The 26,962-nt window shown below is 40.0% G+C and overlaps 1 protein-coding gene across 1 annotated transcript in view; it reads left to right on the forward strand.

Annotated features, from left to right (window-relative positions):
- Positions 1–26,962, forward strand: part of wdr37.S (WD repeat domain 37 S homeolog) — an 82,320-nt gene that overhangs the window by 18,786 nt on the left and 36,572 nt on the right. Inside the window, exons 2-5 of the mRNA XM_018269048.2 lie at positions 14,556–14,721; positions 14,954–15,050; positions 21,042–21,137; positions 22,547–22,611. Of these exons, the coding sequence (XP_018124537.1) occupies positions 14,584–14,721; positions 14,954–15,050; positions 21,042–21,137; positions 22,547–22,611 (396 nt within the window). The 5' untranslated portion in view covers positions 14,556–14,583. The remainder of the gene's footprint in view (positions 1–14,555; positions 14,722–14,953; positions 15,051–21,041; positions 21,138–22,546; positions 22,612–26,962) is intronic.

Below are 26,962 nucleotides of genomic sequence, written 5' to 3' on the forward strand. Positions count from 1 at the left end.
GTAGCATGGAGTGGGGTCTGAGCTCTCTGAGCAATAGTAGCATGGAGTGGGGCCTGAACTCTGAGCAATAGTAGCATGGAGTGGGGTCTGAGCTCTCTGAGCAATAGTAGCATGGAGTGGGGCCTGAACTCTGAGCAATAGTAGCATGGAGTGGGGCCTGAACTCTGAGCAATAGTAGCATGGAGTGGGGCCTGAACTCTGAGCAATAGTAGCATGCAGTGGGGCCTGAACTCTCTTAGCAATAGTAGCATGGAGTGGGGTCTGAGCTCTCTGAGCAAAAGTAGCATGGAGTGGGGCCTGAGCTCTCTGAGCAATAGTAGCATGGAGTGGGGTCTGAGCTCTCTGAGCAATAGTAGCATGGAGTGGGGCCTGAGCTCTCTGAGCAATAGTAGCATGGAGTGGGGCCTGAGCTCTCTGAGCAATAGTAGCATGGAGTGGGGTCTGAGCTCTCTGAGCAATAGTAGCATGGAGTGGGGTCTGAGCTCTCTGAGCAATAGTAGCATGGAGTGGGGCCTGAGCTCTCTGAGCAATAGTAGCATGGAGTGGGGTCTGAGCTCTCTGAGCAATAGTAGCATGGAGTGGGGTCTGAGCTCTCTGAGCAATAGTAGCATGGAGTGGGGTCTGAGCTCTCTGAGCAATAGTAGCATGGAGTGGGGCCTGAACTCTGAGCAATAGTAGCATGGAGTGGGGCCTGAGCTCTCTGAGCAATAGTAGCATGGAGTGGGGTCTGAGCTCTCTGAGCAATATTAGCATGGAGTGGGGCCCATTATCAGACAAGTTTCTGCCAGTTCCCTGTGTATTCCACATGGGATGTATATCTTAGGAGAAGTTCCCCCAAAGGATGAGAGCACAACATAAATAAAAAGTGTCTAGCCTTTGCTGACTAAAGAATGGGAAATTGTCTGGCATTTATAGGGTTAGAAAATGTACAGTCTGTTGGAAAAAAATTAAAAAAAAACTTTATAAAATGTGCTTAGTCAGAACGAGCTGTGAGAAGTCTTACCCGTGGGAGGGTGTTGGTGCTGCATTTGGAGGAAACACCTCTATCCACACAGCCCTTTATACAAAATAATACATTTTACTGTATTCCATTTTGGCTACTGGTATCCCTGTTCAGTTTCACTCATAGGCTAAACTCTCTCATTAGAGTTTAAAGTACAACTAGGATAGTTGCTGATCAGATCTTTAAACGACAGACCACCCTATTGATCAGCAGCTTGTGTATAAGGGACCTTGCGATGGGTCACTGCCATAAAAAAAATTGTAGTCCCATGAAAATAGATAGCTGGGGCCCAACCAGTGTCTGGTGAGCTGCCCTTTGTTAGCACGTACAGAACCTGGATATTGTCTATGGCTATGACTAATTGCCCCATGTTGGCACGAAATGCAGCAGGCTTATCCTTTACTATTACACAATGTCAAAGGGTGATTGAAGCTTTTATTGATTTAAGTCCAGTTTGTGCAGGTTCTTTATCTAAGATTTTGATGTTCTCCTAAAGCTGAAGGTCTGAGGCATGAGCACCTGGACCTCCCGTGTGTTGCAGTGAGTTTACTAGTTTACAAGGTACCCAATTTAACTGCACGTGCCTTACCTGGCTATTGTCTACCTAGGAGCAGGAGTGTCAAAAGGAAACAGGTGGGTTTGGGGATGGGGCGGAAACTATTATTCAGGCCTTGTGGAAATGCTTTATAAGGGGAAGCTAAGCATTGAGCACCCTTAACTATGCAATCTTTGGCAGGCATTTCTGCACACTGTGGTGTGGCCTCCTTGGGTGATTTTGCTGTAGCTTTGGTGTGATTTCCTTGGGTGATTTTGCAGAAGCTTTGGCTTGACCTCCTTTGGTGATTTTGCTAAACTTTGGTGTGACCTCCTTGGGTGATTTTGCTGAAGCTTTGGTGTGACCTCCTTGGGTGATTTTGCTGAAGCTTTGGTGTGACCTCCTTGGGTGATTTTGCTGAAGCTTTGGTGTGACCTCCTTGGGTGATTTTGCTGAAGCTTTGGTGTGACCTCCTTGGGTGATTTTGCTGAAGCTTTGGTGTGACCTCCTTGGGTGATTTTGCTGAAGCTTTGGTGTGACCTCCTTGGGTGATTTTGCTGAAGCTTTGGTGTGACCTCCTTGGGTGATTTTGCTGTAGTTTTGTTGTGACCTCCTTGGGTGATTTTGCTGAAGCTTTGGTGTGACCTCCTTGGGTGATTTTGCTGAAGCTTTGGTGTGACCTCCATGTGTGATCTACTGTAGTTTTGTTGTGACCTCCTTGGGTGATTTTGCTGAAGTTTTGGTGTGACCTCCTTGGGTGATTTTGCTGAAACTTTGGTGTGACCTCCTTGGGTGATTTTGCTGAAACTTTGGAGTGACCAATCGTTCCTTGGGGTGCCAGATTTGGACTGTGATTGGCTATTGGTAGCCCCTATGTGGACTGGCAGCCTACAGGTGGCTCTGTTTGGCAGTACACATAGTATTTATACAACTAAAGTTTGCCTTCAAGTCAAGAATTGAAAAACAAGCACCTGCTTTGAGGCCACTGGGAGCAACATCCAAGCGGTTGGCCAGCATGGTGAGTTTAGGGTTAAGAGGGAGCCTGTCAATCGGATTCCAGTGTACAGGGTTAATTAAACAGCTTTAATAATAGATTGTTTTTGTTTTGTGTGATAACAAAATGTGTTTTTTATGCTGGTCTCTGGGGAGAGCTGTATTCTGCTCATAGCTCTGCAGGCACTCAGCCTTGTTTGTTTAAGACTCACAGTAGAACGAATCGATAAAATCCTTATTATTTCTCCTTATTTCTCCTTGTGCTCAATGCCACTGGCAGGATTTAAGAAAAGCTCAAACATAAAAGATTAATGAGTTTAATTGGCTCTTGTACAGGGCAGAACACTATAAATGCACACTGATTGGGTCAAGTATAATTGCTGTTTGCGTTCATGTTATCAGCGGTAATAACACTGGCTTTCTGTTGTTGTGTCGGCATTCTCACCAGTACACAATCATGATAACATCACTTCATGCAATTTGGGTGTGAGAGAGGTGCTTCATGTTTCAGCATTGAGGCAAGTGTCCAAGTAATGGGGATTAAAGCCCAAGCTAAGATGAGCACCATAACCGTAATGTTTTGTATTAGTATAGGATCTGTTCTCTGGAAAACTGTTATTCAGAATGCTCCAAATTACAGGAAGGCCAGTTTTAAAGGAGAAGGAAATCTCCAAGACAGTTTATTGCCAACAGATTAGCCACAATAGTGCAAGCTAGAACACTATATTCTGCAGAATGCTTTACCATACCTGAGTAAACAGCTCTAGACACTAACTCTGTTTGTTTAGGATAGAAGCTGCCATATAAGCTTGGTGTGACATCACTTCCTGCCTGAGTCTCTCCCTGCTCACATACAGCTCTGAGCTCAGATTACAGCAGGGATAGGAGGAGGGAGGGGGAGAGGAGCAAACTGAGCATGCTCAAGCCCAAGCCCTGGAGGTTTAAGCTGAAACCAGGAAGTCTGATACAGAAGCCCATGAGTACACAATAGAAGGAAAGAAATGTGGTGTTTCTTTTGACAGAGGACTCAGAGCAGCATTACTTTGAGGGTTTACTGGTTTATTTATATAGACCTTTCTGATAAAGCTTACTTAATTTTTGCCTTTCCTTCTCCTTTAATTATAAAAATGATAAAACGGTACCTTTTACTTGATCCCAACTAAGATATAATTAAGCCTTAATGGAGGCTAAATGATCCTTTTGGGTTTATTTAATGTTTAAATATTTATTTTGTTTTTAAGCAGGAAAAAATCAGGTTCCAAGCATTCTGTATAAGCAGTCCCATATCTGTACGTCATTATTCCCAGAATTGTGGGTACCCGTTAAACTGGACGCTACGACAAGCAAATTGCATTAGGTATGTAGTCACAAAGAGAGGCCTGGAAGTAACGTCTTCTCAAGACAGGTAGTCATTGTAGGGTTACATCAGTGTGTGCACCTTCTACTCCAGCGCTTTTTGGACACAAGGCACAAGTATAGAGGAACATGTGTTGATGCATGTGGCCCCGTCCCTCTGTATCAAGTCAAGTCTGTATCCATAACAGCAATCTATAATGGCCTTGCTGCTTCTGAGATTTTCTAGTTAGAGCTAGACAGATCAAAGCTAAAGCTTTATGGTAACTAAGTTACCACATTAATTCAATTTTGCACTCTGTCCTATCAAGTCTAGGCTGCTTCTATCCCCTGTGCTCTGGAGATTGATTGATAATACAAGTCCATTGAGCTTCACCTGTTCTGTTTCTTGACTGTCAGCGGGTTCATCATTTTTCCCCTAGTTGTCTTCTTAAAGGAGAAGGAAAGCTACAACTAATTAAGCTTTATCAGAAAGGTCTATATAAATACACCAGTGAACCCTCAAAGTAATGCTGCTCTGAGTCCTCTGTCAAAAGAAACACCACATTTCTTTCCTTCTATTGTGTACTCATGGGCTTCTGTATCAGACTTCCTGTTATAAGCTTAAACCTCCAGGGCAGGGCTTGAGCATGCTCAGTTTGCTCCTCCCTCCCTTCCTTCAACCCTGCTGTAATCTGAGCCCAGAACTATGAGTGAGCAGGGAGAGATTTAGGCAGGAAGTGATGTCACACCAAGCTAATATGGCAGCTTTTATCCTAAACAAACAGAGAGTTCTAGAGCTGTTTACTCGGGTATGGTAAATCATTCTGCAGAATAAATATAGTGTTATAGCTTGCACTATTGTGGCTGATCTATTGGCAATAAACTGCTTCGGTAGCTTTCCTTTTCCTTTAAAGAGAAAATCAGCGCAATGTGTTTTTTTTTAGGTGCTGTTTTATTACTACAGAGAAAAAGGAAATCATTTTAAACATTTTAAATTATTTGATTAAAATTGGGTCTGTGGGAGATGGTCTTCCCGTAATTATAAGCTTTCTGGATAATTGCTTTATCTATGTGTAGAAAACAGAAAACAATACTGATTGCATAACTCCCAACTGTCCCATTTTTCGTGGGACAGTCCCGCTGAAACTAAAATGTCCCGACTTTCTCTTTGATCTGCATTGAACAGCCAGAAAAAGATACAACAATTCCTAAAACTTAATTGGTTTTTGGCAGAGAGCCTAGAATATGTGGCAGGGGAAAATAGATACATTTGTAACAATTTAAGATAAACAAAGAAGCAATTGTAACAATTTAAGATAATCAGGGCTCTTGGGGAAACTGTGATTTGCACCTTTAGGGCAAGACCAGACGTGGCATTTTTACGTTGCGTTTTTAAAAAAGAACAGCCAGGTCGTAAATACCCCACTGAAATCAGCACGTAGGATTCTTTTCCCAACATGCACTTCTCATTTTTCTCATTGAATTTGGACGTCATATTTAAAATACGCTGCGTATTTATGTAAAGTGTGGTTTCAAATGTGCAGATCCCATAGAGTCTATTGATTTGGTAGTTTCTTGACGTATTGGCGTTTCTGCTAAAAAACGCCAATACTGGCGTCCTGTGGCGGATTTCAGCTTGCAAGCGCCCTGTGTGAATTGCCATAGTGCATTTTCCATTAGTTTCAGTGGTAATGCAGTTTATGCGTATATACGCTTGGCTGGTTTTTTTTAAAAACGCAACTTAAAAACGCCACGTCTGGCCTTGCGCTAAAGGGCAATTCACCATCATTAGAAAAACTGTAATAACACACAAAAACCACAGACTTGTTCAAACATTCATAACTTGCCAAATTTGGTAAAAGAAACATGGTAATTAGGGGGTGTGGTCACAAAAATGGGAGTGGTCAAAATCTTTTTGTCCCTCTTACTATTTTCAAAATGTTGGGAGGTATGCTGATGTAGGAAAATAAGTGCTGTACTTTTAATTGTATTTATATGCATTTGTATGGCATTTAGGCCTCTCCCCAGAGACCCCCAATACATACGGATAAAGGGGGATTAAGTGAGAGAAATAAAAGAACACAGTCACATACACACACGTGCTTATGTGGATTACACCATAGAGCATTCAGTTTTATTTTTAGCTCCATTGACATGAATTCATACTGTGACTGAAACATGTATTGAGCTGATATAATAGAAATAATAAAAGCCGCTTTGTATTTAGTCCAAGACCATCAGCATTGTTCATTTGAGCAGGCACTAATGCAGGGCTGCCTCAGGGCATATTCAGCCTTTTATTATTATTATTATTATTATTATTATTATTATTATAATTATTATTCTTGCTTTCCTTTTATACAGTCTGAAGCTGGTCATACACTAAGGGGCAGATGTATCAAGGGTCGAATTTCGAGGGGTTAAATCTCTCGAAATTCGACTGGAGAATAGAATCGAATAGGGAATTCGGGCGAATTTACGCGCAGTCGAATGGGCGAATATTTGCCCGGCGAATAGTCGCACGATCGAAGGATTTTCATTCGATTGAATGCCTTTTTATTCGATCAAAAACTTTAAAAAAAAAAGCCTATGGGACTTTCCCATAGGCTTTTAAAGCAATTCGGTAGATTTAATCTGGCGAAGTAGGCAGTCAAAGTATTTTTAAAAGAGACAGTACTTCAACTATAGAATGGGCGAATAGTCGCAGTGTTTTTTCGCTCGATCTATTCAAATCATTCTACTCAGACGAATTTACGCCAATTCGATAGTCGAGGAGCACAAAAAACTACTTGAAATTTTTCCCTCTGTTCATTCACCCGAGCTTGGTGAATGTGCCCCTTAGGGTAAGGCCACACGAGATTCGGGAAGATTTTGTCGCTTGGCGACTAATCGCCTCGTCTTTTGAGTGACTATCTCCCCGAACTGCCTCATTGTTTTTCCACATAGGTAACAATGAAAAGTCGCCTGCGCTAATGCACACGCAGCGATGCGTTTTCAATAGTCACCCAAAGTTGCCTCGACTATAGAAAACGCATCGCTGCGTGTGCATTAGCGCAGGCGACTTTTCAATGTAGCCTATGGGGAAAAACGCTGAGGCAGTCACTCAAAAGACGAGGCGATTAGTCGCCAGGCGACAAAATCTTCCCGAATCTCCTCGTGTGGACTAGCCCTTAGAGGCACATTTATCAAAGGTCAGATTTTGAATTCATGTGAGTTTTCGACAAATCGAAATTTATTAAAAAATAAAATCTAATTTTTAAAACTCGGGTGAAATTAAATCGGCCCAAAAACTCGAATCAAATTAGATTCAAATTTTAAAAAACATATTGATTTGAATTTTACTGATTTACTTACTGATTTTACTGAACTTGAATGTCCGGAAGGCTGGAAACAAATCCAAATTGATCCCTGGACCTCTCCTATTGACTCAAACAGCATTTCAGCAGGTTTTAGGCGGCGAATAGTCTAATTCGAATTCTTAAAGAGCCAGAGTATTATAAATCTCGAAAATCAAATTCAAATTTAAAAAAAAAACAAAAAAAAAAAACTTGATTCGAATTTGAATAACTCCCTAGTCGAATTAGACTAGGGATTAGGTTTTGACCATGAAAAAAAAAATCGAAAATTCAAATTTCGAATTTGAATTTTCAGTTGGACCCTTGATAAATCTGCCTCTTAAAGATCAGCTCATTTGATGAGGTCTCCAAATAAGTGGAAGCTTAAATCTGCCCTTGTATGACTGGCTTCATTTAGGAATTTCTACTAGAATTGGAGATTTCAGCACTGCCAGTACCCTGCATTTCCGAGTTCTGGTTACACGTGTTTCTAAGAGGAGGCAATTTCACAGCAATTCGCAGGCACCTGTAACCTTAGCTATAAGTTCACTAGTAGTGATTCAGAGGGGTTAGGCCTGGCTATTGACAGATAAGAATGCAAGGCATTAGAAAGTCTTCAAAACGTGAGTGCTGAAACTACTGCAGGTGACTGTGTGAATTGTCTGTAAAGTATCTCTTTAAAAGGGTTGTTCACCTTCCAACACTTTTTTTCAGTTCAGTTGGTTTCAGACAGTTCACCAGAAATAAAGACTTTTTCCAATTACTTTCTAATTTTTTTATGTGTGACCGTTCTTCCAATATTAAAGTGTAAGGGTAAGGGCACACGCTCAGATTCGGGGATATTTAGTCGCCCGGACACAAATCGCCTCTTCTTCGGGCGACTAATCTCCCCCAGAAGCCTTCTTGCCGGCTAGAATCTAAATTGCCTGCCGGGGTTTTAAATTCTAGCCAGCGGGAAGGCTTTTCGCTAGGGATGCACAGAATCCAGGATTTGCCCAGGGTTCGGCCTTTTTCAGCAGGATTCAGATTCGGCCAAATCCTTCTGCCCGGCCAAACCGAATCCGAAACCTAATTTGCTTATGCAAATTAGAGGCAGGGAGAGAAATCGTGTGACTTTTTGTCACAAATCAATGAAGTACCGTAAGAATTTTATCCCCTTCCCATCCCTAATTTGCAAATTAGGATTGGAATTCAGTTTGGTATTCGGCCGAATCTTTCTTGAAGGATTTGGGGGGTTCGGCCAAATCTAAAAAAGTGGATTCGGTGCATCCCTACTTTTCGGAGAGATTAGTCGCCCAAAGAAGAGGTGATTTGTCGCTCGGCGACTAAATCTTAGGGTGTGTCTGTACCGTAAATCTAATTTTCACCTTTCTAAATCAGCTCTGGGAAGGCGGGGTCGCCGACTCTCTAAACTGTTCTAAATTGAAATGCTTAGTTCAGGGATCCCCAACCGCCGTACAGTTTTGAACTGGGCCGCCGAGCCGAGGGGTCAATTAACGCGGTGTGCCGAATTGGACGCCATCCCCTCCCCCGGTCCACCAGTCCCTTGGCAAAAAAAGGTTGGGGATCCCTGGATTTCTTATCTTTAGCCCTACTATACACTATCCCTAAGTTTCTTTACAGGCAGCTGTTAGAATTGATACAATAGTTGCTAATACTCCAGAGATGCTGCTGAGAAATGGATCAACTCAATGTTGCAAAATTGTAGCAGTTTAGAGTCTGCACCTGAATTACTGAGCTGCCGGACTCAAACACCAGAGAAAGGGACATAAAAGGGATGGTAGCAGCCAATTCTAAGCAACTTTTCAATTGGTTTTCATTATTTATTTTTTTATAGTTATTTGCCTTTTTCTTCTGACTCTTTGCAGCTTTCAAATGGGCGTTGCTGTCCCCTTCTAAAAAAAACAAATGCTCTGTAAGTCTACAAATGTATTGTTATTGATCTATTCAGGCCTCTCCTATTCATATTCCAGTCTCTTATTGTTGCTAGGGTAATTTGGACCCTAGTTACCAGACTGCTTAAGATGCAAATTGAAGAGCTGCTGAATAAAAAGCTAAATAACTAAAAAAAAAAAAACCTTCAATAATAAAAAATGAAAACCTATTGCAAATTGTCTCAGAATATCACTCTCTACATTATACTAAAAGTTATATCAAAGGTGAACAACCCCTTTAAACTTAGATTATGGAAAAACTGTAAATAATACAAAATAGAAAGCAATTGGAAAAAATCTTTATTTCTGGAGAACAATCTGAAAACAACTGAACTGAAATAGTGTTGGGGAGGTGAACAAACCGTTTAAATGATACATAACCCCCTACATAAAATACCTTCCTGTATCCCAAACATAAGCGCTTTGCAAAAACAGTGTACTTGGAGCCCTTGTTGCTTTCTCCTCCGGAGATTTTAATTTTTTTTGGCAGGACATAAAAGGCAGCATGAAAACAAAATAAAATTGCTTCCTCTCCCTCCCCCCAGCCAAAACTAACATTATTTCTTGTCAACACAGCAAAATTATTCATATTTCTCAGAAACATTACCTTTGCCCCCTTGGCTGTCTTATTATAACAACACCTAGAAGTCCTGGGAGGATTCATACAGGCTGGAAGCATTGTAAGAGTGTGTCCCTAATTATGACTTTGAAGAGGTCATATTGCCCTTTTACATCTCTTGCCTTGAACCCCCATTTTGTGATGGTCAGTGTGCTGCCTCAGAGATCACCTGACCAGAAATACTGCAGCTCTAACTGTAACAGGAAGAAGTGTGGGAGCAAAAGACACAACTCTGTCTGTTTATTGGCTCATGTGACCTAACAAGTATAGTTTGTTTGTGTGCACCGATCCTACGATCCCAGGGGGCGGCCCTTATTTTTTTAAAATGGCAATTTTCTATTTATGATTACCCAATGGCACATACTACTAAAAAAAGCTGTATGCAATATCTTTTTATAAGGACCTACATTGTTTAAGGGGTATAGTTTTCTTTTAAAAACCCATTGGTATTCTGAATTTTTTTTCCTTACCTCCCAGTTCTCTTCTGTATCCCCTCCCCCAGTTAAAATAAAAATCAATAAAAAGAACACCTGTTAAAAAAACAAAACCCATTGGTGGTCGTTTAGCGGCTTCGGCTCCGTTTGCGGCTTTGGGTTCAGCTCAAGGGGGCCCGTCTAATTCGGAAAGTGCCGGGCCCCCCTTTAGAACCAGGCCTGGTACAACTGTACCTCCTGGGCCCCCCCCCCCAGATGGCGGCCCTGGATCCACATGCAAACACTCCAGAAACTGATGCAGAAGAAAAGGGCTTTCCAGTGAGAATTCTTGTACATCGGGTACCCTCCCAGCTCCCGTCAATTAATTTTCTTCATCCAAAGACACTTAGGGGCAGATTCATCAAAGGTTGAGGTGAATTTTTGAATGAAGAAAATTCTAATTTCGAGCTATTTTTTTGTGTACTTTGACTAGGGAATAGTCCAAATTTGATTGGAAAAATAATTTCGATTTGAAAAAAATTTGAATATCGAAATTTATTATGTACTGTCTCTTTAAAAATTCAACTTCGACCATTTGCCATCTAAAACCTGCAGAATTGCTGTTTTAGCCTATGGGGGACCTCTTAGAACCTATCTGGAGTCAACTAGTGGACTTTTTTTTTTTTTGGAAAAAACTTCGAATTGAATTCGATCAAATGCGACATTCCTTGGCCGAATACGGACCTATTCATTTGAAAACGGACCTTTTCAACCAAAAAAAAACAACTTTGACTTAGTTTCTGTTGGTCTTTTTTAATTCGAATTTCGACGTTTTTCCAATTCGAAATTCGACCCTTGATAAATATGCCCCTTAATTAGTCCATTAAGTTTAAAAATGTATTTATTTCCTTTTGTATCACAGTAAGGGGATGGGAATATCTGTAATGCAAAGGCTACTATCGTAACTTTCTTTTTTTAGTTTATATAAACAAGCTGCTGTGTAGCCATGGGACAGTCATTCACGCACAGGCTATACATCATCTTGTTTAGCTCACATGGCTATACATCATCTTGTTTATATAAACTATAGTAGTACTTAACTGTTATCTACTGTGTATCCTGTGCTTGAATGGCTGCCCCCATGGCTACACAGCAGCTTGTTCATATAAACTATAGTAGTACTTGTCTGTTATCTACTGTGTCTCCTGTGCTTGAATGGCTGCCCCCATGGCTACACAGCAGCTTGTTTATATAAACTATAGTAGTACTTATCTATTATCTACTGTGTATCCTGTGCTTGAATGGCTGCCCCCATGGCTACACAGCTGCTTGTTTATATAAACTATAGTAGTACTTATCTGTTATCTACTGTGTATCCTGTGCTTGAATGGCTGCCCCCATGGCTACACAGCAGCTTGTTTATATAAACTATAGTAGTACTTATCTGTTATCTACTGTGTATCCTGTGCTTGAATGGCTGCCCCCATGGCTACACAGCAGCTTGTTTATATAAACTATAGTAGTACTTATCTGTTATCTACTGTGTATCCTGTGCTTGAATGGCTGCCCCCATGGCTACACAGCAGCTTGTTTATATAAACTATAGTAGTACTTATCTGTTATCTACTGTGGGCAACAGTACATTATATTTTCATCACTTTAAAGGATTTTCATTTTTTGGTGTTACTATTCCTTTAAAGAGCAGTGTGCTAATGGTGACATAGAGTTTACTTGAATGCACTCGCAACATTGTGTGTACTCTGAGCAGGATCTGCTACTTATTAGTTTGTTTGCAGAATGAAGATCAGCTATTTCTAAACCTCAGGAAATGTTTGTTTTTGTGTAGCGCTGTTGTGTGGGCAGCTGCAAAGCCTCAACACGTCTTTGATTTTAGAGTTCTTATAAGATATAATAATGTCTATTCACCTTATGATTCAGTCAGTGCACCCATCATACAATCATTTTCAGCTCTCACCGTAGGATTTGTAAGCCATCTATGTTATCATAATAACACAGATACTATTCTTTTTGGGCATATCAACTTTATTTACTGCCAGCAGCCGCCAGATAGAGGGTTTATAAAACTGAGCAAATTCCTGTTCCATCTACTCTTGGAAACAGGGCACACTATGGAGATGAAGCTCTGGGCTTAATTAAAGCTGTAATAATGCTAAAAGAACTATGCAGAAATGCTGGAATACAATCTAAACTAAATACGCAGCAAGTGATCCCCTGAGGAGCTGTCATACTGAGTCTACCTCCATAGGGAATTAGGCTTCAGAACCTGGCAAAGAAGCTCTTAAAGCCTATATATTTTTTTTTTTATATAAAAAAGGGCAGTTAAATTTAATTGCAGACATGATCATGGGGATACTTTTTCATGTTTAGTTTCCCTTTAAAGGGGTTGTTCACTTTTGAGTTGAAGGAGACATTTTGTGTAAAAAATAAGAATGTATCAGTGTGTTATACTCATTTAGATTTAGAAGAATTGTGCTTAAAAAGTAGTGTTTCAGGCTGATTTATTGAATATTTCTTCAAAAGCCCTAATAGTCCCTCCCTTCTTCTCCACTTCCTGCTCCCTGAATTCCCAGACTGTGTAGGGGGAGCCGGTGGCTCTCAGCTCACTGCACTGTAGGACAGGAACCAATCAGCAGCTAGCAGGACCTGATAGGGAACTGAAGCCTGTCTGTGCTTGTGTGACTGCAGGGCTGTGATTGGCTGTCCCCCTCCTACTGTGCTTCTGGCAGGGACTGTTAAGACACTCCCTCCCCTCATTTGAAACAGGGACCAGTGAACATCTATAGGGAACTCTAATAAAGGGGCTATGTTACAATAATAATATTATTTTTTAGCACCATTTAAAAGCAACACCATATATTACTTATAATTGCCTACAAAATTAGGGTTTTTTAAATGTATCCTATATGTCTCCTTTAACATGGGTCGGCTCATTTATCAAAGGTTGAATTTCGAATTTATGTGAGTTTTTAAAAACTCCCCAAAACGCCCATAAAAATTGAAATTCAACCAATCAAAATTTATTAATAAAATCAACATTTTTTTAAACTCGGATATATTAAATCGACCAGAAAACACGAATTTAAAAAGCTCTATTCGAGTTTTTTTTCTCTGAAAAAAACTCAAATGTCAGGAAGGCTGCAACCAACTCAAAATTGATCCCTGGACCACTGCCATTGACTTAAACAGCAATTTGGCAGGTTTTAGGTGGCAAATAGAAGAAAAAAAGTGTTTGGAAGGTGAACAACCCCTTTATAGAGAATGTATTATAGAGCTGCTATAAATATATTAAAGAGATACAGACATGAGAAACCTTTTTTCATATCCATCATAACATTATCTTTGAATGCTGTTTATAATTTTGCCATAAAAGTATTTGCCTGAACTTTAAAGGGGAAGTAGAGTCTAAAATAGAATAAGGCTAGAAATGCTGTATTTTGTATACTAAACATAAACATGAACTCACTGCACCACAAGCCTAATCAAACAAATGATTTATGTTTTCAAAGTTGGCCACAGAGGTTCACCATCTTGTAACTTTGTTAAACGTCTTTGCAAGACCAGGACTGTGCACATGCTCAGTGTGGCCTGGGCTGCTTAGGGATCGTCATAAATTATCAAAACCGCACAAGTCAAATAATATCTGCCAGAAGCCGACACCGCAAGACTGATTAATAATCAAAGAATATACAGACTGCACTGGGTCCTGTGTTGTCATGTAATCTAATGTGGATTTTATAGTTTTTGTATTGTTTAATACAAACTTTCTCTAACTCTGCAGAACCAGCGGCTGCAGCAAAATAATCCTCCATATAGAATCCCAGTTTATCTGTTTAAATCTGGCTCCATGATCTTTATCTCTGCAGCTGGAGTTGGAAACAGTAAAGGGGATGTAAAGGCAAAAATAAAATCCAATAGTCGACGACTGCTCTACAGGGAAACAAACAAAGCTGCTTGAATTCTACATGGCTGGGAAGTAAGGCGGGGGCTCCCCCTGCTGTTCATAAGTATGATTGTTTCCCTGCAGAACAGTTAGGGACTGTCTGACAATTCCTATCCACAGCAGTAACTGAAGGGAGAATTTCACTGCATACAGTCAGGTTTCTTATAAAAACAGTGCACATTTTTTAATTGAAGTATATTGGAGATTGGTTTCTTTTTCATTCAAGAAAGTAAAAATGGGATTTTGTTTTTTTTTAACCTTTACATGTCCTTTAACTAATAACTTACAAAAGCAGAACTATCAGCAAAACAATGATCAAAGTGACCTATATTTAACTTTTAATGTAGCTTAATATTTTAAGCTTTTACTGTCATTATCACTTTAAGTATTTCTCTCCTCACACATCTTTGTTACTGTTTCATTGCAGTTTGTATTAATCCTCTTGAAGCCCAGGGATGCCCACTGAAAGTGGAAGCTGGGCAGCTGCACGCCAGACAAAGCAGAAACGCAAATCTCACAGTCTGTCCATAAAGAGGACCAACAGCTCAGAGCAAGATCGCCTCGGGCTGCAGAGAGACATGTTGGAAGGACAGGTAAGATTTCAACTCACAGCACAGCATGAAAGAGTCATTTGTAACTCCTTTGTATTCAATGACCGTTATCCAAAATAGGTAATAGTGGAAATGAACCTCAATCCTCACTAGAGTCTCTGCTTATTCTTCTAGTATGGAGACACTCTGCTTGGTTTTTAATAGACTCAATCTGCTGTAAAACTGATTTGACGTGTCTTTTTTCATTTTTTTCTTCCATTTATATTCTTAAAAGGATTCCAAGCTGCCGTCATCCGTGCGCAACACGCTGCTGGATCTTTTTGGGCAAATAGAGAGAGAATTTGAGAATCTTTACCTGGAGAACTTGGAATGTGAGTATTTGTTTCTGTGAAAGGACATCACAATTTCTATATTTTCAAGCAATACGGGTATGGAATCCTTTTTCCGGAAACCCGTTATCCAGAATGCTCCGAATTACATAAAGGCCGTCTCCTGTAGACTCCATTATAATCAAATAATCCAGATTTTTTAAAAATGATTTCCTTTTTCTCTGTAATAATAAAACAGTAGCTTGTACTTGATCCCAACTAAGATATAATTAATCCTTATTGGAAGCAGAACAAACTTATTGGCTTTAATTAATATTGACATGATTTTCAGGTAGACTTAAGGTATGTAGAACCAAATTACAGAATGATCCGTTATCCCCAGGTCCCAAGCATTCTGAATAACAGGTCCCATACCTATATATGTTTCTCTATACACATAAAATGTCTATGACAGCCTTTTGGAAGTCTGGACATTGCCTAAGTGTTCATTAAACAAAGGGGTATTCAGTCATGAGTGCAGAGACTATAGCAGCCAGCAGCAATTCGATTTACAAATGATTATTTAAAATTCCCTTGAACAGAGCTTGTGGACAGCAGGTTTTAATAGATAATAAGAGGTGTTTGAGGTTGGGGTTTTTACTAAGCCACTCATAGGGTAAGGGCACATGCTATTATTCAGGGAGATTTAGTTGCCCGTGGATAAATTGCCTCTTCTTCGCGGCGACTAATCTCCCCAAACTGCCTCCCGCCGGCGAGAATTTAAATCGCCGGCGGGATGGCACTCGGATTGCTTTGTTTTCCGAACTCACCGAAGTTTCCTCGTGAGCCAACTTCGAGCTAATTCGGAAAACGAATTGCGATTTATATTCTAGTCGCAGGGAAGCAGTTCGGGGAGATTAGTCGCCCCGAAGAAGAGGCGATTTATCGCCTGTCGACTAAAATCCCCAAATCTGAGCGTGTGTCTCTGCCCTTATGGACACTTTATTTTTTTTTAAGCCACTTCATTGTTGCTTTGGTTGCAAAAAAAAGTGCTTTTCTCATTTTCAATTATCTTGCAGTCTAAAAGGTATTTTCCTGTGGCTGGCTCTATTCATACAGGTATAGGATCCGTTATCTGGAAACCATTATCCAGAAAGCTTCGAATTATGGAATGGCTATCTCCCATAGTTTCCATTTTACCCAAATAATCTATATTTTGAAGAATTGTTTCCTTTTTCTCTGTGATAATAAAACAGTACATTGTACTTGATCCAAACTAAGAATAAGGAATTTAATCCTTATTGGATGCCAAACCAGCCTATTATGGTTATTTCATATTTACACGTTTTTATAGTAGACGTTAGGTATGAAGATCCAATTTATGGAAAGATCCGTTATCAGGAAAACCCCAGATCCCAAGCAATCTGGATAATACAGTAGGTTCCATACCTGTATTTCCTTAGTGAAGCTGTTGCTGCTGCCACCTCAGCCTTATTCTACATTGTATTCAATATCATATTATTACTGCAGGGATAGTGATTCGTTGCACATGGGCAGTTTTGGATCTATCACATATACTCACCTCTTTAAATTTTGCTGAGCGGAGGGTGGCCCAAAAGTGCCTACTTTCACATTTTCTCTGCTTCATGTACCTTCACTCAAGCAGTAGCAGTACTTTTCAATGCAGATAAACAGAGCTAGGGAAGTGTAAGAAACGGCTTCTCTCCGCCTGCAGAAAAAAATTGGGCGGCCAGTTTTATGCTTAGGAAATAGATGAGTGATGCATTGATAGGGCAATGACACACGGGGATGGTTGTAGCAATTTGCACAGCGGTTGTCAAAGCCCTTGAAAATACCTTTTCATTGCAGCAAGCCATAATCACCATTGGTAAAACACTGCAGTTGTGTGAAAATTCATTTTTTTTTGCAATCAGTCTTGTACCTAGCCCATGGCCGTACCAGACTCTCTGCAAAATAATTTTGGGTGGGGGGCACTGTGTGCACTTCAACCTTATGGCCACTTCCCGCCCATCCTCCCCCCCCCCCTCATGTCCTCAGTGTAGTTGCAATGTGGCTGGTGAGCAGATATTTTTTTAAAGGTGAACTAAACCCTTAAAATTCCATATTTTTTATAATGAATTCATTGCACCAGCCTAAAGTTTCAGCTTGTCAATAGCAGCAATGAGCCAGGACTTCAAACTTGTCACAGGAGGTCACCATCTTGGAAAGTGTCTGTGACACTCACATGCTCAGTGGGCTCTGATTGGCTGTTGAGAAGCTAAGCTTAGGGCTCGTCACTAATTATCCAGCAGAAAATGAGCTTCCCCTGTAATATAAGCTGATGCTACAGGTTTGCTGATTATTAAATTCTGATGCTAATTGCACTGGTTTCTGTGCTGCCATGTAGTAATTATCTGTATTAATTACTAATCAGCCTTATATTGTGACATTTCTATTCTATGTGTACTGTATATTGTGAGTGGCTCCCTAAGCTCAGTAAGTGACAGCAGCACAGAGCATGTGCAGTGAATCAGCAGAAAAGAAGATGGGGAGCTACTGGGGCATCTTTGGAGACACAGATCTTTACTGCTAAAGGGCTGTGGTTGCCTTGGGCTGGTACAGAAGCACAACACATAATGTACAACATTTCTAGCTACTTCTTTAGTTAGGCTTTAGTTCTCTTTTAAAGCTATAGAGCAAACAGACTCTGTGAGCCCGGACCATACCTCGTATAGTTGCACCACTTTGTACCAACAGGTAATCTCTATTTCTTATGGGTGACAAGTGCCAAAATCATTGGCCTTAGGTTAGTGTGACACTGAGCAATCACACTGTGGGTAACGGCAAATTAGACTCTTGTGAATTCCTCTTCCCTGGAGGAGAGAAGACCGTACCCCACACTTTACTGAACTTTCTCTTTTTGTCCTGCCACTTGGACGATAAACAGGCTCGGGTTCCTATCTTTTAAAATCACTTTTTCGCTAAATGCTATGGCAGTTGTGACCTTATTGCTGCATTTGTTTTGGTAGCGTAAACATAAATCCAGTTCCCAGGGTTCTAAATGCTTTTTGCAAACAATGTGCTTATTTCTCTTTATGACCTTAAAATAATGCGGCACTTTTCGTTTTGCTTTTAAACCTGTTCTGTTTGAATGGCCTGAGTTTACAAATAAAATACTGTGCAAATAAATCTCAGCAGGACTCCCAAAAGTTCATGACACTTTGTTTTCTCGCTCCTTTTTTTTTTTTTTTTTTATAAAAAGGAATGAATGGTAATAGACAGGAATTATACATCTTCAGGCTGCAGCTAAAAACCACCTGTCTGGAACAGTGACAGACAATGTCCATTAAGATAATAACAGGAGGTATAGTGAGTAACAGGCATTTATCTGCCAGTGAAACACACTGAGGCCCATTTATAAAAGTCTCAATTTATCTCATTATAAAGCCTAAACCCTGTGGCGCAGGATGATTTTCTGGTGTTTTGCCCACTGTGCCTTGCCCTGGCGTGTACTGTATTATTTTCAGTAAGGATGCACCAAATCCAGGATTCGGCCTTTTTCAGCAGGATTTAGATTCAGCCGATTCCTTCTACCGAAATCCTAATTTGCATATGCAAATTACATGAGGGGAGGGAAATCGTGTGACTTTTTGTCACAAAACAAGGAAGCAAAAAATAGTTTCCCGTTCCCACCCTAATTTGCATATGCAAATTACTATTCTGTTCGGTATGCGGCCAAATCTTTCACAAAGGATTCGGGTGTTCAGCCAAATCCAAAATAGTGGATATGGTGCATTAGAGTCCTGCACGGAACCAATTTCTAAGACCCAAACCCAACCCACAGCCTGTGACCCAAACTGCAACCCGCATTTTTACCCACTTTGATCCGCTACCCGACCCTCAAATGCCTTATCCGCAACCCGCCGACCTCCATCAGACAGGAAATTATGGTGCTGCAAACCGGAAGTGATGTCATCAAAAGCGGGGGCAGCAAAAACTTTAAAAAGAGTAAAATATAGACAATAGTACATAAGATAAGAAATTTAGATGACCCGCAACCCGATCCGCGGGTATACCCGCACCTGAAAATCCTCCCCTCATTCCGCAGGGTGCCCGCTTTTTTTGCAGGTAACCCGCAGGTACCCGACCCGCTGCAGGACTATACCTGAAAATCCTCCCCTCGTTCCGCAGGGTGCCGCTTTTTTTGCAGGTAACCCGCAGGTACCCGACCCGCTGCAGGACTATACCTGAAAATCCTCCCCTCGTTCCGCAGGGTGCCGCTTTTTTTTGCAGGTAACCCACGGGTACCCGACCCGCTGCAGGACTCTACCTGAAAATCCTCCCCTCGTTCCGCAGGGTGCCGCTTTTTTTTGCAGGTAACCCACGGGTACCCGACCCGCTGCAGGACTATACCTGAAAATCCTCCCCTCGTTCCGCAGGGTGCCGCTTTTTTTTGCAGGTAACCCACGGGTACCCGACCCGCTGCAGGACTCTACCTGAAAATCCTCCCCTCGTTCCGCAGGGTGCCCGCTTTTTTTGCGACTAACTTGCGGATATCCCTAATTTTCAGTGACAGTTGCTGGAAAAGAACCAGTGATGATGAGGAGTTCACTTCACTGAGGACAATGGGAGTTGGAAGGGGTGGTTTCAGTTGCTTTGAGGCTGTGTTCTTTATGTAACAAAAAGGCTGTTGCATTTGCACTGAGGCTGTGCTATACATAAATATATCCATATCAAAATATTGATTCACTACATTGTTTATTTTGCTACGAGTCAGACAATCAGGGATGTTGTTCTCTGCAACCACACTATTTTAATGAAGGCAGCCTGTGTGGCAGATTACTATACACTAAATAAAGTCTGAAATCCTTGGCCTGCTTCAGTCCATCTTTATATGTTTGACCTCGCAAACCCCTTTCCAACGAGTACATAGTAACATAGTAAGTTGGGTTGAAAAAAAGAGGCACGTCCATCAAGTTCAACCTTTTAACTCTATTTTAACCTGCCTAACTACCAGTTGATCCAGAGGAAGGAAAAAAACTTCATCTGAAGCCTCTCCAATTTGCCTCAGAAGGGAAAAAATTCCTTCCTGACTCCAAAATGGCAATGGGACCAGTCCCTGGATCAACTTGTACTATGAGCTATCTCCCATAACCCTGTATTCCCTCACTTGCTAAACACCATCCAACCCCTTCTTAAAGCTATCTAATGTATCAGCCTGTACCACTGATTCAGGGAGACAATTCCACATCTTCACAGCTCTCACTGTAACAAACCCCTTCCTAATATTTAGCCAGAACCTCTTTTCTTCTAATCGGAATGGGTGACCTTGTGTCAGCTGGACCTACTGGTAAATAAAGCATTAGAGAGATTATTATATGATCCCCTTATATATTTATACATAGTTATCATATCACCCCTTAAGCGCCTCTTCTCCAGCGTGAACATCTCCAGTTCGGCCAGTCTTTCCTCATAGCTAAGATTTTCCATACCTTTTACCAACTTAGTTGCCCTTCTCTGTACCCTCTCTAATACAATAATGTCCTGTTTGAGTGATGGAGACCAAAACTGTACGGCATATTCTATCTAGATGGAGCCTTACCAGTGCTCTATACAGTGAAGAATAACACCCTCCTGCCGTGAATCAATGGCCCTTTTAATACAGCTCAAGTTTTCTTATGTAGATGTTAGTATCTATTCCATGGTACAGTGTTTTGTGTCAGTTGTTAGGGCATCACCCTTCTACCTTTGTATCCTTGTGTTTTTAGAGTGATACTGACATCTGGAAAGTAAAGACTTCCCTGTGATCATGTCACAGAAATACCTTCTGGTGCAGTCAGTATTTTATCTTTTAGCATTGCTTAATTCTTCAAATATCGGAGTTCACTGCCTTTTTTTCTTCAGCCTTGGGGGGTGCCATGGCAGAGAGGTCTAAAAAGGTTCACAAGTCATATGTGCTGAGTTTGTGTTCTGAATGTCAAATAACATGAAAAGAAAGTGGTAATTAAGGCCATTTTTTCATAATCATTCTATTTTTCCTCCCTATGTAAAAAGTACGTCGGGAAATGGATACACTGAGTGATCGCTTGGCAGTGGAAGGACACGCTATAGATGGAGCGGAATTGAGCAAGGGACAAATGAAAACAAAAGGTAAGAAGTGATCAGAGAGAAAATATATATTACTGAAAATGTTTACCAGCATGTTTACTCAGACAGGGTTGACTAACAGCATTGTGACATTTAGCTTCTACAATATAAAATTTCATTCCTGAACCAGCAAGTGTATTTAGTTAATAATAGTGTAATATCGGTGTGTAGGCGCCATCTCAGGTCATTTTGCCTGGTCATGTGCTTTCAGAAAGAGCCAGCACTTTAGGATGGAACTGCTTTCTGGCAGGCTGTTGTTTCTCCTACTCAATGTAACTAAATATGTCGCAGTGGGACCTGGATTTTACTATTGAGTGCTATTCTTAGATCTACCAGGCAGCTGTTATTTTGTGTTAGGGAGCTGTTATCTGGTTACCTTCCCATTGTTCTGTTGTTTGGCTGCTGGGGGGGGGGGAGGGAGGGGGTGATATCACTCCAACTTTCAGTACAGCAGTAGCAGAAATCTATTGCTTCATTATACATTTTACAACCTGCAACTTACTAGCTGCTTTCAAAGTAAAACTCAAATTTGGCTGCCCTTTTATAAGACACCAGTGGGATCACCTGATCGGGAAGGGTGGGGGCTAAAGTATAATGAAACAATAGAATTCTTAATGAATCAGATGAAAACTAAGCGTAGGTCTGGCCAGATATGGGAGGACTTTGACGTAGTTGGCCAGCTTAAATATATTGCAGTATATGGACAAACAATCCCTGTTTTGTTTAAAGGGTAAGGCATTTTTCAGTAGCAGTATGCACAAAATGTCTCTGTCTTAAATATACTGATAATGGGTTGAGTGCAGAGGACTCTTGTATTTGTCTAGGTGCATTGCTGGTAGTTTTAGTGCTGCTATCTGATGACAAACATCTGCAGACACAATACCCCTATCCATTTGTCATCAGTCCATATAGAAGTGAAAACCATGTTGGACAGTAAGGGTAAGGCCAGACGAGGAGATTCGGGGAGATTTTGTCGCCTGGCGACTTATCGCCACGTCTTTTGCGCGACTATCTCCCCGAACTGCCTCAGCGTCTTTTCCCCATAGGCTACAGCGCAAAATCACCTGCGCTAATGCACACGCGGCGATGCGTTTTCAATAGTCGCCCAAAGTTGCCTCACGATTTTGCGCTGTAGCCTATGGGGAAAAGACGCTGAGGCAGTTCGGGGAGATAGTCGCGCAAAAGACGTGGCGATAAGTCGCCAGGCGACAAAATCTCCCCAAATCTCCTCGTCTGGCCTTACCCTAAAAGACAGACTCAGTGTGATAATGATCGACTGAGTGAAGTTTGCCTCAAATGCACACTAACTGAAACACCAGTCACATGTCTCGGTTAGAATATATGTAAAAATTCTGTGTTTGAATTAAAGTTGCCCTCGTTGATTTAGTAATGTTATTTCTTTGTCTTTACAGCTAGTCACAGTACAAGCCAGCTTTCTCAGAAGTTAAAGACAACTTACAAAGCTTCTACCAGCAAGGTAAAAATACTGATGGAATATTATAATATTATATGTTTTTGCTTCACCCTGTGTGACACTCTCCCTTCTAGTATATATGGGTAAACATATATTGGGTTGGGCTGAACACTTGAGCTATGGCCAGAAGCTTTTTGGTCTTTGTGGAGACAACATGCTGAAGATTCCATTTGGCAGCTTGTCTGGGCCAACGTTGAATCTGATTTTCCTGATTGGCCAAATAGTCTTCCTATGTATGGTCAGCTTAAAGGACCAGTACCACTAATTTTTTTAAATTAAAAATCCACTCTACCCTTTTCCACCTACAGATCTATCCAGCAGAAAGTGTATTATGCTTAAAGGAAAACTATACCCCCCAAACAATGTAGGTCTCTATTAAAAGATACTGCGTAAAACAGCTCATATGTAAAACCCTCCTTCATTTAAATGAACCATTATCATAATAATATACTTTTCTAGTAGTAAGTGCCATTGGGTAATCATAAATAGAAAATTGCCATTTTAAAAAATAAGGGTCGCCCCCTGAGATCGTACGATTCACTGCGCACACATACAAACCAGATGTTAGGTCACATGAGCCAATTAACAGACAGAGTTCTGCCTTTTGCTTCCTCACTTCTTCCTGTTACAGTTAGTGTTGTAGTATTTCTGGTCAGGTGATCTCTGAGGCAGCACAGATAGAGTCACGAAATGGTGGCTCAAGGCAAGAGATGTAAAAGGGCAATATTTATGTAAATATATATTCCAGTTTGGTAAGATTCTTTAATATGTCATTCAATTTGATATAAACTATCTGTTGCTTAAGTATTCATTTTGGGGGTATAGTTTTCCTTTAATGCTTTATAATACAATACCATTATAAAACGCTGCTTCTGGATGTACGATGTCTTCCCAAATCATCATTGGATGATACATACGTGTCTGAGAAATAAGTCTGCTGTCCATTGTTCATAGCAGAGGCTCCACAAATGATCCTTACAGCTTTAGGGGGTTATTTATCAAAATCGGAGTATTTTCTGAAAACAACTCCGACCAAATCCACACAGGTTTTCCCCTTTATTTATCAATACATTTTTCCAAAAATTGCTTGTGCTGGAAAAAAAACTCAAACAAATCATGAAAAAATCGAATAGTATAAATTTTCAGATCAGGATATCTTCGGGACTTCTCCCATTGACTTATATACAACCTCGGCAGGACCGAGATGGTGGATTTTTGGATTCAGACATTTTCCATCCTTGGGGTTTAATAAATTCCAAAAAATTAGTTTTTTCCCCTACTAAAAATTTGAAATTTATAGTAAAAAAAACTTAGTATGCTATCAACTGTCCCTTTACAGCTAGCACTTCAGTTAATGGCTACAGGAAAGAGGTTGTTTTGTTTTATTTTTTTTTTATTTTAAAGGGGGACTATTGCGAATATGAAAATTTAATATAAGCTTCCTCATACTGGCGTAAGAAACTTTCTAAATGCAATCAATTAAAAATTCTGCATTGTTTCTGAAATAATCAAGTTTATCTTCACTATCCCTCTCTCAGCATCTGTGCCTGTTCTTTCTGTCTTCATGCAGCAGTTGGGTGTCAGATGAATGATACACTATATTTTATAGGGGGGGCTCCCTTTCCTAGCAGATGAATTAGAGCTCACTCAAATAACTGATTCCAGTACAAACAAAATCTAACAAATTGCCTTTTGCAGAAATCCTGCATATAGAGAGACATGATGTCTGGCGATTTTAATAAAGTGAGCTCTAATACATCTTCTAGGCAAAAGGAGCCCCCCTATAAGATATATTGGATCATTCATCTGACGCCCAATGCCTTAATGAAGGAGAAACAGATGGAATAGTGAAGATAAACTTGATCATTTCAGAAACAGTACAGAATTTTTAATTGTATATAGAAAGTTTCTTATTTCAGTATGCTGAAGCTAATATTAAATTTTCATTTTTGTGATCGTTCCCCTTTATTAAATTATATTTAGTAGTTTATCCCCACTCCCATCCATGTTTGCACTTGGATGTCCCATTTTTTATTTAGTTTTCTGGTTTGGGTCATACATAAAGGGAGTACAGGGTTCCTGGCATCACAAATATACCTGCTTTCGAGGACAATCCATGTTCACCATAAGGGTCACCACTAAATATCACAATTTAATTGAGGAATAGGGCCAGAGAGTGGGGTTGGTGCTAATAAAGTGGCGGTTATTGGGGGAAGCATGGATGTTTTAGGGTCAGGAAGTTGGAATCCAGACAGATCAGGCTTCAGACATCTTTAACTTAGTGCTTAATAGTAGAACTATGTTGTCTTATTGTACAGTAACATTGGCCCAGGGATAAAGGAAAAGTTCCAGACATTGTTATGGTGTAGAAACTGCCCATCCTTAAAAAGCTTATTTTCTGCAAGTTTGGAAGAATTTCTGCACTCTTATCATCCGGAACATTTTCCATTGTTTAAACAGACACAAACTCATGCTCCACTATTATTCTTTGTCTTGCTTAGTAACTGCAGGCATGGGCTAGAGGTTATAGCAGGGTGTTTACATTTGTTCCAGGGAAGGAATTTGATACCACATTTAGCCATTTTAACATTTACACTTTTCAACAAGTTCAGCTCTTGGACCAGAAACTTTGCCTACAACATTAAGCTTCACAGTTGCAAACCATAGCAATCCAAAATATATGACTTGATGTGAACCCTTCTTTAGCTGCAAACATTGTGGAAGGCTTAATATGTGTTGAGAAATATCTTTATATAATACACAAAAGCCATGAATATCTTGTAAATTATATCCTTATAAACGGTGAGTTCTGATGTCATCAGTTATAAACGGTGAGTTCTGATGTCATTTCTGTCACATGACTCACTGAAATTTGTGTATTATATTAAAGTACCCCCAGTTGCAAAATATGAGGATATTAGAAGTTACCTCGGAGTTCCATGACCTTCGGCCTCGTGTTTTTATATGGTCATGAAACTCCTCGGTAACTTATAATGTTCTTATAATTTACAAGAGGGGGTACTTTATTCACTATATACTTTTTTACCCCCACAATATATCGCTACATCACTAAGTGCACAAGGGAATTCACTGTATCTCCTCTTAGCAATGGAAGCTGTTTGTATAGTAACTAATTAGGCATATCAGTGCCATTATCTAAATCAGCAATTATGACTTTAAAGCCAGGAAAGATAAGAACAAATATAGGGATGATAGAGTCATATCCTTTTGTTTATTTTGTAATCTCTTCCACTCTACTTGTGTAAACAAATCATTAGGCTTCTGGGTTGAGATCCCAGAGAGCAAAGGGATTTTGTACTACTGGCTCCTGGCTCTAGTTCAGACTCATCACCATGCACAGCAAAAAGATTAAATCTTTTGTACAATTTTTATATATATATAACTTATATTTCAGATTGAGGGCCCTACAGTGATATATTTAATGTTATATATGGGCCACAATGCTATTATAACATTTTCTATTAGCTTGTAGGATGGGCACTTTTTTCTCATGTTTTTCATGTTTTTAGATATTTTATGCAGTAATGATATATGCACTTATACATTTTGTAATAGAAAAAACTTTTTAGAAAAACTATTTATAAGGCACAGCACTTTAAATATTGCATATACCATGCACTTGTTATATTGATACGCAAAACGAGAATTGAGTCACTTCCTATATGAATTAATGAGGGGAGGGGTATATATTTGGTGAATTGTTTGGCACATGTTTTACCCAATGGGGATCGAAACGTCACGTCGGATACATATGCAATAACACTTATTTCAACTACTTGCAAAATCCTGGTGTTGCTGGTCTTCATATATATATATATATATATATATATATATATATAGCAACACCAGGATTTTGCAAGTAGTTGAATAAGTGTTATATATATATATATATATTTCCTTTACCGTGCACCCAGGTATTGTTTTCAAACGTCCGCAACCAAAATATATATATATATATATATATATATATATATATATATATACACACACAAAAAAGATCAGCATTTCTTAGGTCTTAAAAATGAACAAATATTTATTTAATAAAATGGTAGCAGACTGACGTTTCGGCTGACTCTTCAAAATCAACTCGGGACATCTCTTTTAACCACGGTGGGAAAATCAAGAGCTGCAGAATTGTCACATGGTTAAAGTCTTAATAAACACCAATTCAATGTTCAACTAAAATGTGCTGGTTCTTATTCATCCTTCGCTGTACATAGACTAAATTAAAAACAATAACTTAGTTAGCAATATCTATCAGGAAATGTTCCTAAATGTTGCTCGTTTTACCTATATCATACATGTATCATTTCTTTACAAAATTACACTCCAG

This window comes from Xenopus laevis, chromosome 6S (genome assembly GCF_017654675.1).
Source record: "Xenopus laevis strain J_2021 chromosome 6S, Xenopus_laevis_v10.1, whole genome shotgun sequence".
Classification (NCBI taxonomy): Eukaryota; Metazoa; Chordata; class Amphibia; order Anura; family Pipidae; genus Xenopus; species Xenopus laevis.